Source organism: Microcaecilia unicolor, chromosome 9 (assembly GCF_901765095.1).
Source record: "Microcaecilia unicolor chromosome 9, aMicUni1.1, whole genome shotgun sequence".
Classification (NCBI taxonomy): Eukaryota; Metazoa; Chordata; class Amphibia; order Gymnophiona; family Siphonopidae; genus Microcaecilia; species Microcaecilia unicolor.
The window spans coordinates 224,426,675-224,445,742 of NC_044039.1; the positions used below are offsets into that span (position 1 = coordinate 224,426,675).

General features: G+C 43.6%; 1 protein-coding gene across 1 annotated transcript in view; it reads right to left on the minus strand.

The window, feature by feature from the left end:
• Positions 1–19,068, minus strand: part of FLVCR2 (feline leukemia virus subgroup C cellular receptor family member 2) — a 97,567-nt gene that overhangs the window by 69,701 nt on the left and 8,798 nt on the right. Inside the window, exons 2-3 of the mRNA XM_030214467.1 lie at positions 5,532–5,673; positions 736–876 (exon numbers count right to left, since the gene is read on the minus strand). Coding sequence (XP_030070327.1) covers positions 736–876; positions 5,532–5,673 — 283 coding nt within the window. The remainder of the gene's footprint in view (positions 1–735; positions 877–5,531; positions 5,674–19,068) is intronic.

The window sequence follows — 19,068 nt, forward strand, 5'->3', positions numbered from 1 at the left end:
CTCAGTTCGCTGGGGGGGGCGCTGCACCCGGGGGCGGCGCATCAGCGATCAGCCCTGGGTGTTGTCAACGCTAGGAACGCCACTGCGCATGGTCCAATAGGTTCTGAGGGGTTTTCTCCTATAACATCAATATGTGAACAAAACAACACACCAGTCAAAATAGCCAAAGTGACAATTCTCTGCTCCAGGCTCACCACCCCTGCCTGTGGGAGATAAGATATGGAGTCTGTGTTCAAGGCCTTGGTAAAAGTAGGCTAGAGGATTCTTTGCAGGACTTACTGCTTTACCTTGCCTTGTAGCTGCTACCCTAGGTGACTCCCTGATCTTGCCTAAGGGTTCAGCCATCCTGCCCACACCAGTCCTATGTGGATCTATGAATGGCCTGAGCTGGGCTCTATCCTATCAGCCAAGAGAAATCTCACAGCATCCACCTCCCCACTCTACCTAACTGCGATTCACAGCACGGACTCTCCCTGTACAGAGTGACGAATACAGAAACGATGGGATAGAGACACGGCAGAATACAGAGGGTGAGCACGTAAAGCAGAGGACACAAGGTTCTAGATTTAATTTCTTTGATTATGCGCTTAGGCCCCCATTGCTCAGAAGCAGTGCATCATTATTCTGCATCAGTGACACCCCCACCCCCTTCCACCGCACTCTCTCCACATTACTGTGTCATTACTGTGCACAAGTGACATCCCCCCTCCCCCCCCCCCAGCATTGTTTTCTCACCATAGGCAATAACCAGCAGCATAAAGTTGCGATTGTGAAGCAGACGGATGATGCTCTGTTTGTAAGAGTTTTCTGCTGGTGGTCTGGCTTGTATAACAGCTTGAGCATGGCTCGGGGGCATCGGAGGCTTCTTCCTAAAGACTGGGACAGGAAACCATAAATGAGGCAAAGCAAAAAAAATTCCACAGCAACATATTTTCAAGCTTTTCCAAGGTCCTGGGTTTTGTGCCCAAGGGGGTTGGGTTGGGTGTTGGGGGAGGGGGGAACTGCCTCTTACCAGGGGCGTATCTGCGTGGGGCCACAGGGGCCTGGGCCCCCGCAGATTTCGCCCTGGCCCCCCCCTCCCCGCCGTCAACCCTCCCCCGCTGCTTACTTTTGCTGGCGGGGTCCGACCCGCAATCTCCATATTTCGGCTTCCTCCGTGGCCATGTGCTTCAAGGAAGTAACGCTGCAGTGCTGATTCGTTGAATCCAGTTCGGCGTCTGACGTCAGACGTCGAACTGGGGTCAACGAATCAGCACTGCAGCGTTACTTCCTGGAAGCATGGCCACGGAGGAAGACGAAAAACGGAGACTGCGGGTCGGGACCTCGGCGCCAGCAAAAGTAAGCAGCGGGGGAGGGTTGACGGCGGGGAGGGGGTGGAGAGAGGCGGCGGCAGGGGGGGGGGGGGAGGGAGGCAAAAATGTGCCCCCCCTCTCTGGCTCTGGCCCCCCCTACCGCCGGATTCCAGATACGCCCCTGCCTCTTACACTCCTTAAGTTTTAGGAAATCTTACATAGCACTCTACTATGTTACTATGCGGAGATTGGGTGGCAGAGCCAGTGGTGGGAGGCGGGGCTAGTGCTTAGGAGGCAGGGCTAGTGCTGGGCAGACTTCTACGGTCTGTGCCGTGAAAATGGCAGATACTAATCAAGGTCAGGTATACTCATAAAGTAGCACATATGAGTTTATGTTGTTGGGCAGACTGGATGGACCGTACAGGTCTCATCTACTATGTATAATAATCCTTCCTCCTCTTCCTACTGTAATCACAACCTCATTCCCACGCAGAATGGCCACCTTCACCATCCCTTACCTTAATCTGTCCCATTGATCGTCCCTCACTATACCTGGCTACACCTTCACTGAATGGCTCACAATCCAGGGACCAGGATTTGCATACATCAGAGGCAGTATCCTGTGCATATTCACTACAGACTCCCCGAAAACTATGTACCCTGAGGACCTAATTGAGAACCACTGCCTATATGACTGAGCCAGGCTGTTTCCCACCAAGGCCATGAGTGTCTGTCTGCTCTCTTCATTTATTGAACGTCAGGGGGGAGATGGGAGGGAGGGAGATCATAGAGACAGAGAGGGAGGGGGTCCTCCCCTCCTAACATCTGATTTTCTACACTGTATTGCATGGTGAATGCCTGGCATTATCCTATTCATCCAAGCGAATAGGGTAGAGGTTAAATGAAATGAAGACTCTACTCTTTGGCCATTTCACCCCTTACACTAAAGTAGGAAAGGGGCTGTTCTTAAGCCAGGCTTACTGAAACACTCTTGCATTAGGTGCTGAGTGCAAGACCAAATGAAAGAACAGCTGACAGAAGAGTCTTTCATTAAGATTGTATTCATATTTGATTTATATTTGGAGCTTGGCTGCAGCAGGCAGGAAGGAAGTGAGTGAATGAGAGCGAGAGAAGCACATGGACTTGAAACCAGCACATGCCACAGCACGGACAAAAGACGCAGTACAGAGTTGGGGTTTCTAAGCTAAGCCCTGATGTATTGCACCTTTGCGATGTTCCAAGTCCAGGATAGGCTTCTGCCTTCCCTCTTTGACATGGATCTGGGCACTGTAGCCTCCTTCCTCTTGTCTCGGTTGGATGAGCCGGTGGTTTTAGAGACCACCTGCAGCAGTTGGTGCCGAATGTGCCAGCTCTGTAGGGAATGAGTGCGCGAGCACCCCAGCACCCCCCCAATCTGAGCAAGCACCTTCACTGTGTCCAGGGAAGGGTAATTTGTGTTGCCTTTGGCATCCTTAATCGTTCCGAAAGGTTGGCTTCTATGGCCGGTGCTTGCCGTCTCTGCAGGACACAGGGACACCCACAGGCTGGAGACGGCCACGGTGGTCTCTTTCAGCACCGTAAACCTCCTGCTGGACTCTTACACCGGGAGTTGCAAGTAGAGATCTAGGACCAGTGAAGGTGGTGGTCTCTCTGCTTTTTTATACACATGGGAAACTTATCTGTGTGCTATGCACAGACCATTCCGGAGGGAGGGGGAAGGGGAATTTTGGGCAGAGGTGAAGAGGAGCCGTGATCTGGTGCAGAGGGAGGGAGAACAGCCCTGTTCCTCTGACCCCAACCACAGTTTGCCAATCACTGGGTTATGCTTTTACAATAATTACGTCTTTGACACAGGGTAATTTGGTCATAATGCATGCCCTAATTCTGATTAGACTCAATTACTGCAATTAAGTCTATCAGGGTCTTTTGGGTTGTCAATATTAAACATCTTCAGTCATGACAAAATGCAACCATCAAGCTTATTATGGGAAGGAAAAATTTGGCCATGTGACGCCTTTGTTGAGGGACACTCACTGGAGGACAGATCATTTTACTATAAAGTGGAATATAAAGTCTAATAAATCAAATCTTTACAACTTTGCATTGTCCTTGCCTCTTGCTTAAAAGAGCACAGATTAGTCCTTAATCCTGGCAAAACAGAGTCATGCTGGGTGACTGGTCTCTTACCCAGTTCTTTTTAATCTTCCAATTTCTATGGTCATTTTTTCTGCTATCCGGTAGTTATCTTAGATTCCAAGTGATCTTTCTAGTCCCACATCTCTTATGTACTTGAACTTGGATTTCTTGCCCTTATTCCTTATTTGTCCTGTTTGTCCTAATTAGATTGTAAGCTCTGTGGAGCAGGGACTGTCTCTTCATGTTCAAGTGCACAGCACTGCGTATGTCTAGTAGCGCTATAGAAATGATAAGTACTATTTAGGCTGCATCATCCACGCAGTCTTCTTGACTTCACAGCATTTCACACCCTCATTCACGCATTTTAAAAATCTCATTTAGATTCCTGCAACACGAGTTCTCTTTTCTGCAGGGAGATATGACCAACTCACAGCTTTATTCATTCGCTTCCACTGGCTCCATATCCATTACTGAATATCTTTTAAAATTCTTTGTCTAACCACAGAGCAATACTATACAGGATTACCCCTGACCCTTCTCTATGCCCCATCTCGTGCCCTTAGATACCCACCAGACATTCTGCATTTTAATTTTTGGCACCTAAATTGTGGAATGACTTTCATCCCCGTATTTGATGTAAACAATTGTTTCCCAAATTTAAGATCACTCTTATGTTTAAATGATTTTTATTGATTCTGCAGCAGAAATAAACAGCGCCCTACTGGGCTTTGCATACAACATGTATCATCCTTGATTAACTATACAACCGTTTGCTAACTAATATGCAGCATTTTTGAATTTTATATAACAACCAGAAGAAACCCCGTTATAAATTCCCCTCTCTCCCTCTCCCAACCCCCAACCCACCTTTTCTCTTCCCCCCTCCCCCCCCCAGACTAATCTATTTCCCCCCTTCCCCCCATCTTCCCTCCCTCCCCTCTCTTTCCAACCTGAAGGAACTTATCCATTCAATATAGGAAGTTCACCTTGCATTTAGAAGTAAGCTCCGGCCTCTAGAGTTTAAAATGCGTAGATAGGGACCCCAAATGGCCAGAAACATGACTCTCTTTCTTTGCGAGTGTCTAATCTCGGCAGCCTCCCAGGAAATTAGCTGATGCAACTGGTTTCTCCAATGCCAGTATGCTGGGGGGTCTTTTACCGTCCAGTACTGTAAGATACATTTCTTAGCCAGCAAGCACATCTTACGAAGTTTAAGATCACTCTTAAAACCCATTTTTCCAGCATGGCTTTCGGTGGTGCTTCAGAGCATTCGGTGACCTAACTTAATGCATGTGGTCCACACAGAGTTATCCGCTTTTGTTTGGTTTATAACTTTCCTATCAATTTTGGCCTTCATTCTCTAACTTTATATCTTAATTTGTATTTTTGTAAACTGCTTTGCCCTGTACATCGGATTAGGCGGTATATCAAATCTGTGATAAACAATAAATCACAAAGACAGAACACCAGCAACGCAGGGAGGGAGACAGAGAAAAACACTGGTGGGGCCTCTTTCTTTCTCATTACCTTCCCTCCCTCCCTTCCCCCAATGCTCTTCATATGTCATAAAGGTGGCAGAAGAGGCAGCAGCCAGTAACAGAACTGTTATGCCTCCTACTGGCAGGAGGAAGAATGGGAAGGGTGGAGAATCACACTGACTGAGTGTGGAATTCCTGTGGAGGTGCAGGGCACTGGGAGGAACGCCCCAACTCCTCCCCTCAAAATGAGTGCCAAGTTAAGGAACCTTTACTTCTAGAAAAAGAAAGCACTAAAGTAATTAAACTCTGGAATTAGTTGCCAGAGAATATGGTAAAGACGGTTAGCTTAGCAGGGTTTAAAAAAGGTTTGGCTGGCTTTCTAAAGGAAAAGTCCATAGACCGTTATTAAATGGACTTGGGGAAAATCCACTATTTCTGGGATAAGCAGTATAAAATGTTTTGTACTTTTTTGGGATCTTGCCAGGTATTTGTGACCTGGATTTGCCACTGTTGGAAACAGGATGCTGGGCTTGACGGACCTTTGGTCTGTCCCAGTATGGCAATACTTAATGTACTTATGTAAAGAAGCCAGAGTCTTACCACCGATGCCTCGGATTTTCCTTACCAATAATGACAAGGATGAACAGCGCCGTTGCCACAGAGGCTGTGCCATAGAACATGATGCTAATGTGGTGAGCGAGCAGCTGCAAATCTTCCACATTTGGAACCAGGACCGGTGGCAGGAGGAAACCCACTGCGATGCCAAGCTGGAGGGAAGAGAGTAGACATGCCTGTGAGTTCAGTACTGTCAGGGAAGGAGACAAGAGAGCATTGTACTGAGAGAACTGGGACAGAAGGACGAGGAACACCGTAAAGAGAGAACACTTACCAACAGGGCAGGCAATGCACAAACCAGGACAGTAGCTGGATCAAACAAAAGACAACGATCTACTGGAATGATTTTTAACATTGTTTTGACCTTACTCTCAGTGAGCCAAGGGTCTCATGGTCTTAGCTGCAGTAGTCAGTACACACCTTTTCAATTTTAACAGCACAAACACTGCCGTTTTAACCAGACCATAAAGAGCACATGCATTGTGGATCAATTTTGGGGGAGGGGTGGGAGTCCATTTCAAGCAGTGGCGTAGCTAGGTGGCGCCACGGGGGCCTGCCCCCCCCCCCAAATTTGCTCTAGGCCCCTGGTTGGCTGGCGGGGGTCCCTAACCCCCGCCTGCTTAAGACTTCATCCAGCACTCGTCTGTGGCGGCTCCACCACATTGCCTGCCCTGCTTTCTCTTCCCTTCATATCGGGCAAGCTCCTTTTAGTGAAATTGAGCATGCTCAATGTGAGGGGAAGAGAGATCAAGGCAGGCTATGCGGTGGTGCCAGAGACCAGCACTGGACGAAGTTTTCAGCTGGCAGGGGTTGGGGACCCCCTCCAGCCAAGGTATTTGCGGCGGCGGTGGACGGGGCAAAGCGAGGCAGCAGCGGGGCGGTGACCAAAATGTGCTCCCTCACCTTGTTCTCTGGCCCCCTCCCACCTCAAGGTCTGGCTACACCCCTGATTTCAAGTACAGCATATGTGGTTATTTCGTGTCAGAGTTTGTTGTACATGCCTGGTGTGGTTCAGCTTCAATTGTTTTATTGGAAGAAAGTTCTACAAGATTTTGCAGTCCTGTGAATTACCTGGAAAAGTAGAAGTGTGTGGTTTAAGTTTGGAAGGAACCAATGTAATTTCATGAGGAGGGAGAGAGGAGACATGATAGAAACGTTTAAATATCTCAAGGGCATTTATGTACAGAAAGAGAGCCTTTTTCAAATGAAGGAGAGCTCTGGAATGAGGGGGCATATGACAAAGTTAAGAGGGAATAGGCTTAGGAGTAACCTAAGGAAGTATTATTTCACAGAAAGGGTGGTGGAGGTGTGGAATGGCTTCCCGGTGGAGGTGGTGGAGTCGAGGACTGTTCCAGAATTTTAAAAGGCATGGGATAAGCATGTGGGATCGCTTAGGAACAGGAATGTTGCAGGAATTACCACTATTGTTAGCAGAATCTGTGGTACTTCAGGAGTCAAACACCACACACCAGAATGAGAGAGAAATCTTCTTTATTTGCCAGCAAACAAAGTAGAACATCAGCACTAAGTCTCTTCTTCTCTTTCTCAGCTCTCTGTGTCTTGTGGCTTCTGTCTGTCCTCTTCAGCTCTCTTCTCTTCTTCTCAGCTCCTTCTTCTGACGTAAGCTGCTTCTGCTCCCAGTTATATACAGTTCTAAACCCCCTCCTAGCCCCCCTTACTTTCCAGATGGTAAAGAATAGATTGATTACCCTGTCTGAACCAATCATCTCTATACATATATTTCCAAAATATCAGTTACATAGTTTCCAGACATATCCTAAACTGACCTATGACCTGGGGCCTCTCACGCTAGACAATGTGGCACCTATCTCTTGGCATTTTATTATTATTCACATAATCCCAGTCATAGCTTAAACTGGGTTCATTGAGGGGCTAAGGGGCCAGTCTTGCTTAATGGCATACAGTCCTATATTTTGCTATAATCCATCAAGGAAGTAAGTTGACTTTTCCTGACCTCTTTCACCTATTAGCTTCCTTCACAGAACTCGCTAGGACTGTGGATAATTCAAACCAGACGATGACCTTTTCAACTGCAATCTTACTTGAAAGTCAGACACTGATGTAACACTGAATTAAAAAGATATTCTACATAGAATTATTAATTACACAGAATAAAACATATTCTAAAATAAGCAGAAATCAGAATTCCTTATAAGACAAATTCTAAATCTATCAAGAACTTCTTAAATCTATTTTCTTCTAAGCACTTTAAACTAATCCTTTAAATTGCCTGCAATATGCCTGGCTCATAATGGTATACAGATGTGGTAAACTAATACCTTTGAACTAACATTAACCCCAAAAAGGGACAGTGAAAGTTCCATTTCTCTCTGACCTTTCTAACCTGTAGCCTAGCAAAAGCTAGACATTCTAAATAATCTAAACCAGATGACATTCCTCCATCACTTGCAGAACTGAACCAAACTTTAATTTCTCTGCCCATGCTGCCTCAGGAAGAGTTAGGGGTTACAGAGGATGGGCAGACTGGATGGGTCATATGGCCTTTATCTGCCGTCATGTTTCTATGTTTCTATTCCACCAATGCCTAAGAGCCATTGTTTGAAGCCAAGGATAAGTCCTAGGTTGTGATAACTGGAAAGCTGATTCTCTCTCTCTCATTATATAGAAATCTTTTAATTAATCATTGAGCAGTAAAACAAGAAAATGCGCAATAGAATACGGCATTTTAAAGGAGAGATAACTGGGCTTATTCCGAGTCTTGCCTTCTTTACCAAGGCAATAGATTGGGGGAGGCTGCAGACATGGCCGCTGGATTTGAGGCACTCAATTACTCATCAGATCTTGATGGATTGTTACGGCAAATGTGCAGTTTTGGGCTAGAAGTGGTCCTCTTTATGGTGGCTTTGTCATTGGCTTTTTTTTTTTTTAAGGCCTTAAGGGTTAGGGAGTTTGTAGTGCAATCAGCACAAGGGGGATTATTTTGGGAGAATGTCAGGGTGAACCATGATAAGGTAACTGTAACGATCCACAGGTCAAAATTGGAACAGATGGGCAACTAAGGTAAGTACCTGACCCTGCATAGAGTTGTTCAGTCCATTACTTACTCGGACAGAACTTGTTAGACTATATGGGTACTTGTAAAAGAGGTGAATCATCCATCATCAACTTTAATGAACATACTGCTTAGGGAAACATCCCATCTCGGAGCACAGGAGCCTAGGATATTGTTAGTCAGCTGATCTGCCCTCTTTCTCCCTGGAAGATGGAATCCAGCTTATCTCTGAATCCTTCCAGCATCAACTCTGTACCTTTCCAGCTCCTGCAGCAGCCAAAAGTTCTCAGCAAACATCGCCTTATAATAGGAAAAAAGGACCTGCATGTGCAGCGTTTAATGGCCGGGGGTCCAGTGAGGCATAAAACGTGCTAAAATCATACCAAAATACACAGTCTGAAGCAAAAAAAGTAACCGCCTAGAGGCTTCTTGCTGTTTTCTCAGGAACCGCTTGGAATTTCAAGGTGAAACTGTACAGCTTTATATATTGTTACAATCTACATTTATGTGCCAAGTGGAATGAGATTATCTTTAAACGAGATGAAGTTACAGACTTTTTAGTGTGAGTACCCAGTGATTTTTGTACATTCACAAATGTTTGCACTGTAAAAATAGATTGGCAAATTAGCTTGCTCAAATCTTCAAATATCACCATAAAATGCATGCCTGCTATAGCTACATTTTTACTCTTAACCTCAGAGCACAAGTCAGTGCTAAACCCATGCAATAGTTTGATATAATGTAATATAATATTGTGGAGGAAAAGACTTCAGTTTTTAATCAGTGTCTTTTTTAGTCTACTGACTACATTTTGCATCACCAGTCTAAAAACCCTCCACCTCCCATTTACTTTTTATAATTTTATCATTTTTTATTGAATCACTTTTTTTCTAATATTGTAAAACTACCATTATCTGTAATCTGCCATGGATAAGAGCGGAATATTCATTTTAATAAATGAAATTAAAAATTATTTGGAAAAAAAGCAGGGTACCAGCTTACTGTTAATGATGTCATAGTGACGCAGACTTGTGTAAACAATCATTTTCATTTCGATAAGTTGTATTTAATAATATGACAATTTACAGATAACGTCTGTAAAAACATTTTGGATCACGTCAGTATTGGACAAAATGAGTCTTTATACAACGCCCAAACTACCGAAACACAACCCCTAAACAATCACGAAAACGGACAACAATACAAACCTTTCGCCACCCAATTCCACCCCATATAAACTGTATGGGGCGAACCACGCAACCTCTAATTAATTACACTACGCACTCTGTATTCATTTAATCTGGAATCTGTAACCATCTCTCCAGAACCATGTAAGCCACATTGAACCTACAAATAGGTGGGAAAATGTGAGATACAAATGCAATAAATAAATAAATAAATCCAGACACTGTGTGAACAAGGTTTTGGATCCAAGGTGATACTGGAAGCTTGGAACCGTGAAGAAAATGGGTCAGTGTGACGGCAATATTCTGACACATAGTTAATTGTATAGTTTGAATGACGTTATTCTACTGTTTGAAGCACAAACATTTTTAACACGCCAAAATTGCTAGGCAGTAACACTAAAATGTCAGTAACATCAACATAGTTTAAGATAATTCAATGTTCTTTAATACTTAAGTACAATGACTATATAAGCACGTACATTTTTTTATTGAAATTCAAAGCGACTCCCGAGAAAAGTGCAAAAAACTGTGGGGGGTGAATTTTTTTGCCTCACCTTGTATATAAAAAACATGGGCCCTTTTACTAAAGCCACGTAAGACTCTACATGTGCCCAACGTGTGCCAAAATGGAGTTTCCACCCGGCTACTGCGTGGCTCTTGTGGTAATTTCATTTTTGGCACGCGCATCTGAAAAAGAACTTTTGTTTTCAGCCGCACGTAACAGACGCACGCCAAGTGGCATTTGGTGTGGGTAGGTCATTACCGCCCCACGTGAGACTTTACCGCTAGATCAATGGTTGGCGGTAAGGTCGCAGGCCCAAAATGGATGAACAGTAATTTTGATTTTGCCACATGTCCATTTTCGGCAAAAGTTTTTAAAAAGGCATTTTTTACAGGTGCACTGAAAAATAATTCTGTGCGCACCCAAAACCCACGCCTAACACCACCCAAAGCCATTTTTCAGCGCACCTTAGTAAAAGGACCCCGTTAATAAATTAACCTTGTCCTCCATCTCCACAAGCATGGCCATAACATCTGTGTTACTGCTACCAATCTATTGCCATGTTCCTATACAGACAGCTATATCTAATTTAACGTGGGTGTGCTGACAAATTCACCTGTTAGCAGAAGCCCTGCTCTGAATTGAAAGGCAGTATCTCAGCAGACTGTCTCAACCACTCGCCCTATTTGCATGAGGAGTTCATGTAAATGTTTTTCTTTGACTGAGACTCGGTCTTTATCCTCATCAACCGTGTGTGACTGCTACAAGGTTATCCCACAGAACAATATGAATAAATTATTCAAAGATATCCATTTTACACCTCACCCTTTTAGGAAAAACCCAGGGTTGTTTACGACAAATGGAAATACAGTGACAAAATATGGCACAATTCAAAGAAAAAGCCATTTATAAACAATGCACCGTTTCCATAACTACAATTTGCATTAAACAAATTAAGACAGTGCATTTATAATACGATCAGACCTTTAAAATTGTTGGTTGGTAAAGGTAGCTTCCCTTCCTCAGTTACTTCTCTCTTCAGGGATGCACAAGTAGTTATGACAGGGAACATGATCTCTTGTTCAGGGCTGAGTACTTTCCCTTCCTCTGTCACCACTCTTGTTCCATTGATGCACAAGTGATTGTGAAAGTAACCTCTACATGACCTCTTGTTCAGGGTTGGGAGAGAGGGTTCCTAGGAGCAGGGTCTAAGGTTTGCTGCTGGTAGGGTTTGTTTTCTGGAACCGTTTCCCTCCCATGCAGATGTCAAAAACCCTAATGCAGCACTCATGATACCTTCAACCCTATGCATATATCCAAATATCCAAGGAGTAGAGGCTGACCACAGACTAGACCAACTCTGGCGATAATGTTGTTGAATAATCAATAAAGTATTTACAACAACATCATCTCCAGAGTTGTTCTAGTCTGTGAGTAGCCTCTACTCCTTGTGTACTGTGTGAATCCATCGTAGAGGTTTTTCCTGTTCTACTGTTCTATATCCAAATATCCACCTCAAGACACACACACAGAAGGAAATTTGCAGCACTGTTTGAGTTGCAGTGAAGGTAAATTTCCTGTCGTCGCCATCGCCCCCCCCCCCCCCCCCATTACAGGAGTGTATCTGAATCAGTGTTGGGAAAAGGGAAAATGCAGCTCCCTACTATTCCAAGATCCCACTGTCCACTCTTGGAGTTTGTAACAAATTCATTTTCTTTTCCATGTTTTATTTTGTTTGATTTCTATTGATAACCTTAAGAGTGGACTAACACGGCTCCCACACTCCTCTACTTAACAAATTCATTGAAAGTGAAGCTGCTTTATCATTTACCTATTAAACCCAGAAAGGCAGACACACAGCCTCCAACACTTGAGAACTAGCCAGCTTCAACCAAAGTTTAAGCTAACATCAAGGGTCCTTCCAGGTCAAAATTGGATCTCTCCACGCTCCCATCATGTAGGTCTCCCAGTCTTCTTGGAGGCCTGATGCGATTATACCATTGATGTTAGGAATACAGCTGCTCCTCCGTGTACATTCCCCAATGCCTTCTTGGAAGCACAGTGCTGCTGTGGGTTGTACCCGCTGCTCTGTTCAGATTATGCAGTACTCTATTCCCATCATCTTAACTACCAGGCATCCTCCATGTACATTCTATCACTGTTTTTGTCTTCACCACTATGTTCGCTTTCATTAAACGTAAGCAGTTCGATTTTTCTAGTGAAAAAGGTGCCGGTACTCAAATGCAAGGCCACCCTTCAGGGGTGGGGTGATCACTGAGGGATCCACCCACAGTAGCCAGCCCCCCCCCCCCCCCATACACACACACAATAGCCAGACCCCCTGCAACCAGTCACAGAATCTATGACGAGGCAAAATTGGTGTGTAGAGCCTGAGCTCTTTCATTAAAACTTGGGGTCCATGGGTCAATTTTAGCAGACAATGGAAAAGGTGCCAGTACTCAGTACCCCCAAGTACCCCTCAAAAAAAGCCCTGAACATGACGTTTAAGGAGGAAGAATGAGGCTGGCGACTACAGACTCAATAGTCCAGCTGAAATTGCGGGAAATCCAATCTAACATTTGTAACCCACTTACTCCCTACAAAGGTCCAAAGCAGAATACAATCTATTTCATTTATAGAATGTTACAAAGGACAAAAGCCCTATAAAATATATAATACTTAATATTAATCTAATTAATGATTATTCAAATATTTATCAAATAGATAGGTTTTCAAATATTTGCGGAATGAAATGTAAGAGCAACTGGTAGATAATTCTAGGCAAAAACTGCTTGGTAATACTTCAGAAATGACGTTAAACTTAGTGCAGTACCTGAAACAAGTATATTACATGTCTTCAGCCGGGAGCAATTCTCCCAGACAATCCTGAGTTCCTTAACGAGGTGACTGAAGTGGTGGACTATGGAGGCACAGTACCTATCTGGATTTCAGTAGAACTTCACTGAGAAGACTGATAAAGATGCTGGACAGCATGGAAGGAAAACAGGAAATGTGTAAACTGGACGGGGTATTGGATGAATAAGTACATAAGTATTGCCGTATTGGGACAGACCTAAGGTCCATCGAGCCCAGCATCCTGTTTCCAACAGTGGCCAATCCAGGTCACAAATACCTGGCAAGATCCCCAAAAAGTTCAATATATTTTATGCTGCTTATTCTAGAAATAAGCAGTGGATTTTCCCCCAAGTCCAATTTAATAATGGTCTATGGACTTTTCCTTTAGGAAGCCATCCAAACCTTTTTTTAAACCCCAATAAGCTAAATGCTTTTACCACATTCTCTGGCAACAAATTCCACAGTTTAATTACATGTTGAGTGAAGAAATAGTTTCTCTGATTTGTTTTAAATTTACTACTTTGTAGCTTCATTGTTTGTCCCCTAGTCCTAGTATTTTTGGAAAGAATAAACAAGTGATACACGAGTGGAGTGGAACAGGTAGACTTGAAATACAGAGCAAGGAAGGACATCCACTCTGATGAAAGCAGACTACTGCAGTATCCCACCATACATGCCAACATTTCAAAATGATCAGGGGTGGCAGACACAATACAAATAAGCCCTCCCCGGACATAATGAAGGAGCTTCCTCAGCACCCACTGGATCCTCAGAGCTGGCTCCTAAGTACCCCACGGCTCAGTACTAGAACTAGTTACTTTCAAAATTTTCATTGGCAACATGTAGAGGAACTTTAGGGGAAAATACAATTGTTACTAGACAAGACAAGTCTGTAACTGAACAGAACAGGCATGCAGGAAGGGATGAAAAAAACATCTGAAAAAGGGACATCAAAAAAGCTAAACGAATCTGCAAAAAAAAAAAAAAAGACGGATCTAGGAATAATCATCTCAAATGACATTGGTGTTGTCTGTCAGTAAAGCAACTGGGAAAGCTCCCTGTGCTCATTTGCTTAAGGAGAGGTATTAGCAGCAGGTGGAAAAGGAGAAAACATTACCCTTTTGGACCCTAGTGAACACACTGAGTGTTGCTCAGTTCTGGAGGTTGGACCTTAATAAGGGCCAGCATTGTGGGGGGGGGGGGGGGGGGGCAAACAGGGCAGCTGCCCTGGGCCCCACAGCTCCAGGGGGCCCCCGTTGCCCAGCATTTCTTCCCATCTCTCCACCCCTGTCAGGCGTCTCCCTCACCTTCCTGGTCTAACTTTAAAATGTTGGTTTTTTTCTAGGCAGAGGGTTTCCAGCAAGCGAGTGATTAAATCACACTGCTTTTAATGAAATTCAGCCTCCTCGGCACTCTTCCTCTGCCACCGCGCTCTGCCCCACCTCTAACACAACTACTTCCTGTTTCTGCTTGGGCAGCACTCCACCCTCCTCCATTGAGAGAAATGACCATTTAACCCTACCCTCTGTTTTCTGTCCAATAACCAATTCCTAATTCCACATAAGTACATAAGTACATAAGTAGTGCCATACTGGGAAAGACCAAAGGTCCATCTAGCCCAGCATCCTGTCACCGACAGTGGCCAATCCAGGTCAAGGGCACCTGGCACGCTCCCCAAACGTAAAAACATTCCAGACAAGTTATACCTAAAAATGAGGAATTTTTCCAGTCCATTTAATAGCGGTCTATGGACTTGTCCTTTAGGAATCTATCTAACCCCTTTTTAAACTCCGTCAAGCTAACCGCCCGTACCACGTTCTCCGGCAATGAATTCCAGAGTCTAATTACACGTTGGGTGAAGAAAAATTTTCTCCGATTCGTTTTAAATTTACCACACTGTAGCTTCAACTCATGCCCTCTAGTCCTAGTATTTTTGGATAGCGTGAACAGTCGCTTCACATCCACCCGATCCATTCCACTCATTATTTTATACACTTCTATCATATCTCCCCTCAGCCGTCTCTTCTCCAAGCTGAAAAGCCCTAGCCTTCTCAGCCTCTCTTCATAGGAAAGTCGTCCCATCCCCACTATCATTTTCGTCGCCCTTCGCTGTACCTTTTCCAATTCTACTATATCTTTTTTGAGATACGGAGACCAGTACTGAACACAATACTCCAGGTGCGGTCGCACCATGGAGCGATACAACGGCATTATAACATCCGCACACCTGGACTCCATACCCTTCCTAATAACACCCAACATTCTATTCGCTTTCCTAGCCGCAGCAGCACACTGAGCAGAAGGTTTCAGCGTATCATCGACGACGACACCTTGCCTCCTGTCCCATGACTCTTTAATTTTCTCAGGAGTCTCTCATGAGGAACTTTATCAAAAGCTTTCTGAAAATCTAGATACACTACATCAACAGGCTTACCTTTAGCCACATGTTTATTCACGCCTTCAAAGAGATGAAGCAAATTGGTGAGGCAAAACTTCCCTTGGCTGAATCCACTATAGCATTTGCTGAGGAATTTTAAGGAGACCCCCCCCCTCCTCACTGTAAAACACCAGAGCAAAGGGAAAGGGAAATGGGACTTGACATACCGCCTTTCTGATGTTTTTGCAACTCCATTCCAAGCGGTTTACATATATTCAGGTACTTATTTTGTACCAGGGGCAATGGAGGGTTAAGTGACTTGCCCAGAGTCACAAGGAGCTGCAGTGGGAATAGAACTCAGTTCCCCAGGATCAAAGTCCACTGCACTAACCACTAGGCTACTCCCCCACTTCCTCCTTTTATGAGTTTCTTATGATACATCAGGGAACACACAGATTTTGCAATTTAAGAACAATTTAAGTCTGTTCCTAAAATATAATGTAAGAAACCACTCTCTATCTGATGATTGAAGAAAAATCACCATGACAGTGGCCTCTGACAGTCCCACACATTCCGAAGATTTGAGTAACACGAATCTCTTTATAAAGGAGGTTAATAAATGCTAATAAATAAAACAGTTACATTTAAGGCATCCACTGAAACACCAGCTTCCTCTTGCAACTGAGAGCTGAACTACTAAGCAGACAAATATTATGCTCCAACCAATGGAGGTAGTTAGCTTGACATCATAGGCGCCCGGTATAAGAGGCTTGGACAGGCTAAGCCTCCCCTGCTGTGCTCTGAGGGGTTTAAATTGTTGATTTACCTCCATCCTCACAGCAGGAGCTACAGTGAAAGCCCTCTAGCCTTGTGTAACCAATTGTAGAAATTGGTTTATGGTTTGTTTACCTTACTGCTGGGAGAGTGGGGGTTGGCTGGAGGTGTCCTGGGTTGCCAGGGAGATATTTAAGGAGGATGACTTTCTGACCTGCACTGAGGACAGATAGCAGCAGAATCATACTGGGCCAGCATGATCAGAAAAAGTCACCAAACAAAGGTAGAAAAGATCATTTTATTTTCATTATAGTGTTTGGAATAGGTCCGCTTTGAGAATCAGGTGCTCAACATTAAAAGTTTATATTTATTTACTTATTTATGGCATTTTATCCCACATTAAACATGAATTAGGGTGTTTTGTGGCTCTACATGAGAATTGTGATGATATGATCCCTTGTTTCATATTGTTGACAGTCTGCATTTTCCGTATGGGTGGTATATTGGTGTATTAGGTTCTGCCCAGTGTAATATTTATGGTACAGTAAGGTTCTGAGTGTGTTTTTGCACAAAGTGTTTTGCAGTTGAGCGATTGTGCTTAGTATATGCTTTGAGCAACCACTTTATTCTTTGACATATGATACATATCTAATATCTAAATTTAATAAAAGGTATTCTGACTTTTATTTTTATTTATTTTTTTCTGTGTTATCAGACAATTATGTATATAAGCTCCGCCCCTGGCTCCACCCCTAACCCCGCCCCCTTTAGCCTCCCCAAACAGTTGGGCCACCGACCGCCTATGCTTGACATATTTTCAGAATGTCCAACAAATAAAACAAGTCCTTGGTGGATACTATGGGCAAGCAAGGAAAAGTTAATATCCTACAATTTAAAAAAAACTAACAACACTGTCCAGTGTACTCTGCAAAATACAAAAGCAGAAGAGAGGAAACATTTCAATCTCCAAAAAGTTCACATAATTTTTTCTTTTCCACCATTTTCTGCACACGTTATTTTTCTAGCAGGGTTTGCTTCCAGTCTTTTGCTCTCTTCTTGAGTCAGTCTTCTCCTAAATTCTTTTCTCAGGGTTCCCCTTTCCATTTCTTCTCTTACCTCCAGTATTCTTTCCTTCCTGCTTTATATCTGTCTGACACTGACCTCTCCGTTCACCTTTTTTCTCTATTTTTATCTTCTGTGCTTCTGCAGACAGGTTTTATCCCACCTTCTCTCACACCCCATAATTATTTATTTATTTTATTGCATTTGTATCCCACATTTTCCCACCTATTTGCGGGCTCAGTGTGGCTTACAATACATTGTAAATAATGGAAAAGCAGTTTGTTACAATCAGTTATGGATTCCATTGTGAGAAGTTAAGCGAGACGAAGTCAAGGTGTCGTTAGGGAATAGGACAAGGAAAAGAACAATGGAAAGAGACAACGGGAAATTGGTAGGGTGATAGAACCTTAGCAAAAGAACATTCGGTATATTTATTTATTTAATAAATAAATCTCCAGTGGTAGAGATTTGCATATTAATGCAGCTTGATTAAAAAAGGAGCAAATCAAATTGCCTTTTCAGTTTAATCTGATTACTACTAGTAATCATTTCTATAGCCCTACTGGACGTGATTCACTGATGGATACAGTAAAAGCATCTGGTTTTGAAATCTCCTTTCTATAGGATTATGTAAAAAAAAAACTGACCAGATTGCACAGATAGGATGGTCCTGCCCCGTAATCTTAAAAATAAAAGTGCACAGCTTAAATTCTGCTCTTGCCTTGACAGTTAACCAATGCAATTCTCTAAGTAAAAGGTTCAAATCGACCCAGAGTCCTCTGTCTCTTTACTACCTCTTAACCTCTTCCTAGGTCCTCTAGAACCTACATACCATCTATCCAGTCCTGGTTCCTGACAGTCTTTTCCACTTCTCACACTCCCTCCCTTGCCTCTTACCTCCTTTACATGCTCTTCCTTCTAGAGAGTTCTCAAGCTTTCTCCATAAAGACCCTTTTCCTCTCTCACCCCTGTGGTTGCTTAGCCATCCCCACGGTTCAGCCTCCCTATTCCCTGGCACGATCCCTCTTCCTCTCCCCTTCCCCACAGTTCAGCTTCCCTATTACCTTGTCCCTCTCCCAAATCACCTGGACCGGATGGTATAAAACTGAAAAACGAACTTGCAGAGCTGTTGTTAGTAATCTGTAATTTATCTTTAAAATCAAGCACGGTATCAGAAGATTGGAGGGTGGCCAATGTAACGCCGATTTTTTTTTTTTAAAGGTTTCAGAGATGATCCGGGAAATTATAGACTTGTTAGCCTGATGTGGATGCCAGGGCAAAATGATAGAGACCACTATAAAGAACAAAACTACAGAGCACATACATAGGCATGGATTACTAGGACAAAGCCAACATGGAAAGTCAAGGGAAATCTTCCCTCAACAATCTACAACATTTCTTTGAAGGGATGAATAAACATGTGGATAAAGGTCAGCCAGTTGATATTTTATATCTGGATTTTCAACAGGCATTTGACAACGTACCTCATGAATGACTCCTGAGGAAATTAGAAAGTCATGGGATAGTGAGATTGTAACATAGTAGATGATGGCAGATAAAGACCTGTTCAGTCCATCCAGTCTGCCCAACAAGATAAACTTGCTACTTTATATGTATACCTGACCTTGATTTGTCCTTGCCATTTTCAGGCCACAGACTGTAGAAGTCTGCCCAGCACTAGCTTGGCTTCCCAATTACCGGTGTTGACACCCAATCTCTGCTAAGCTTCTGAGGATCCATTCCTTCCGAACAGAA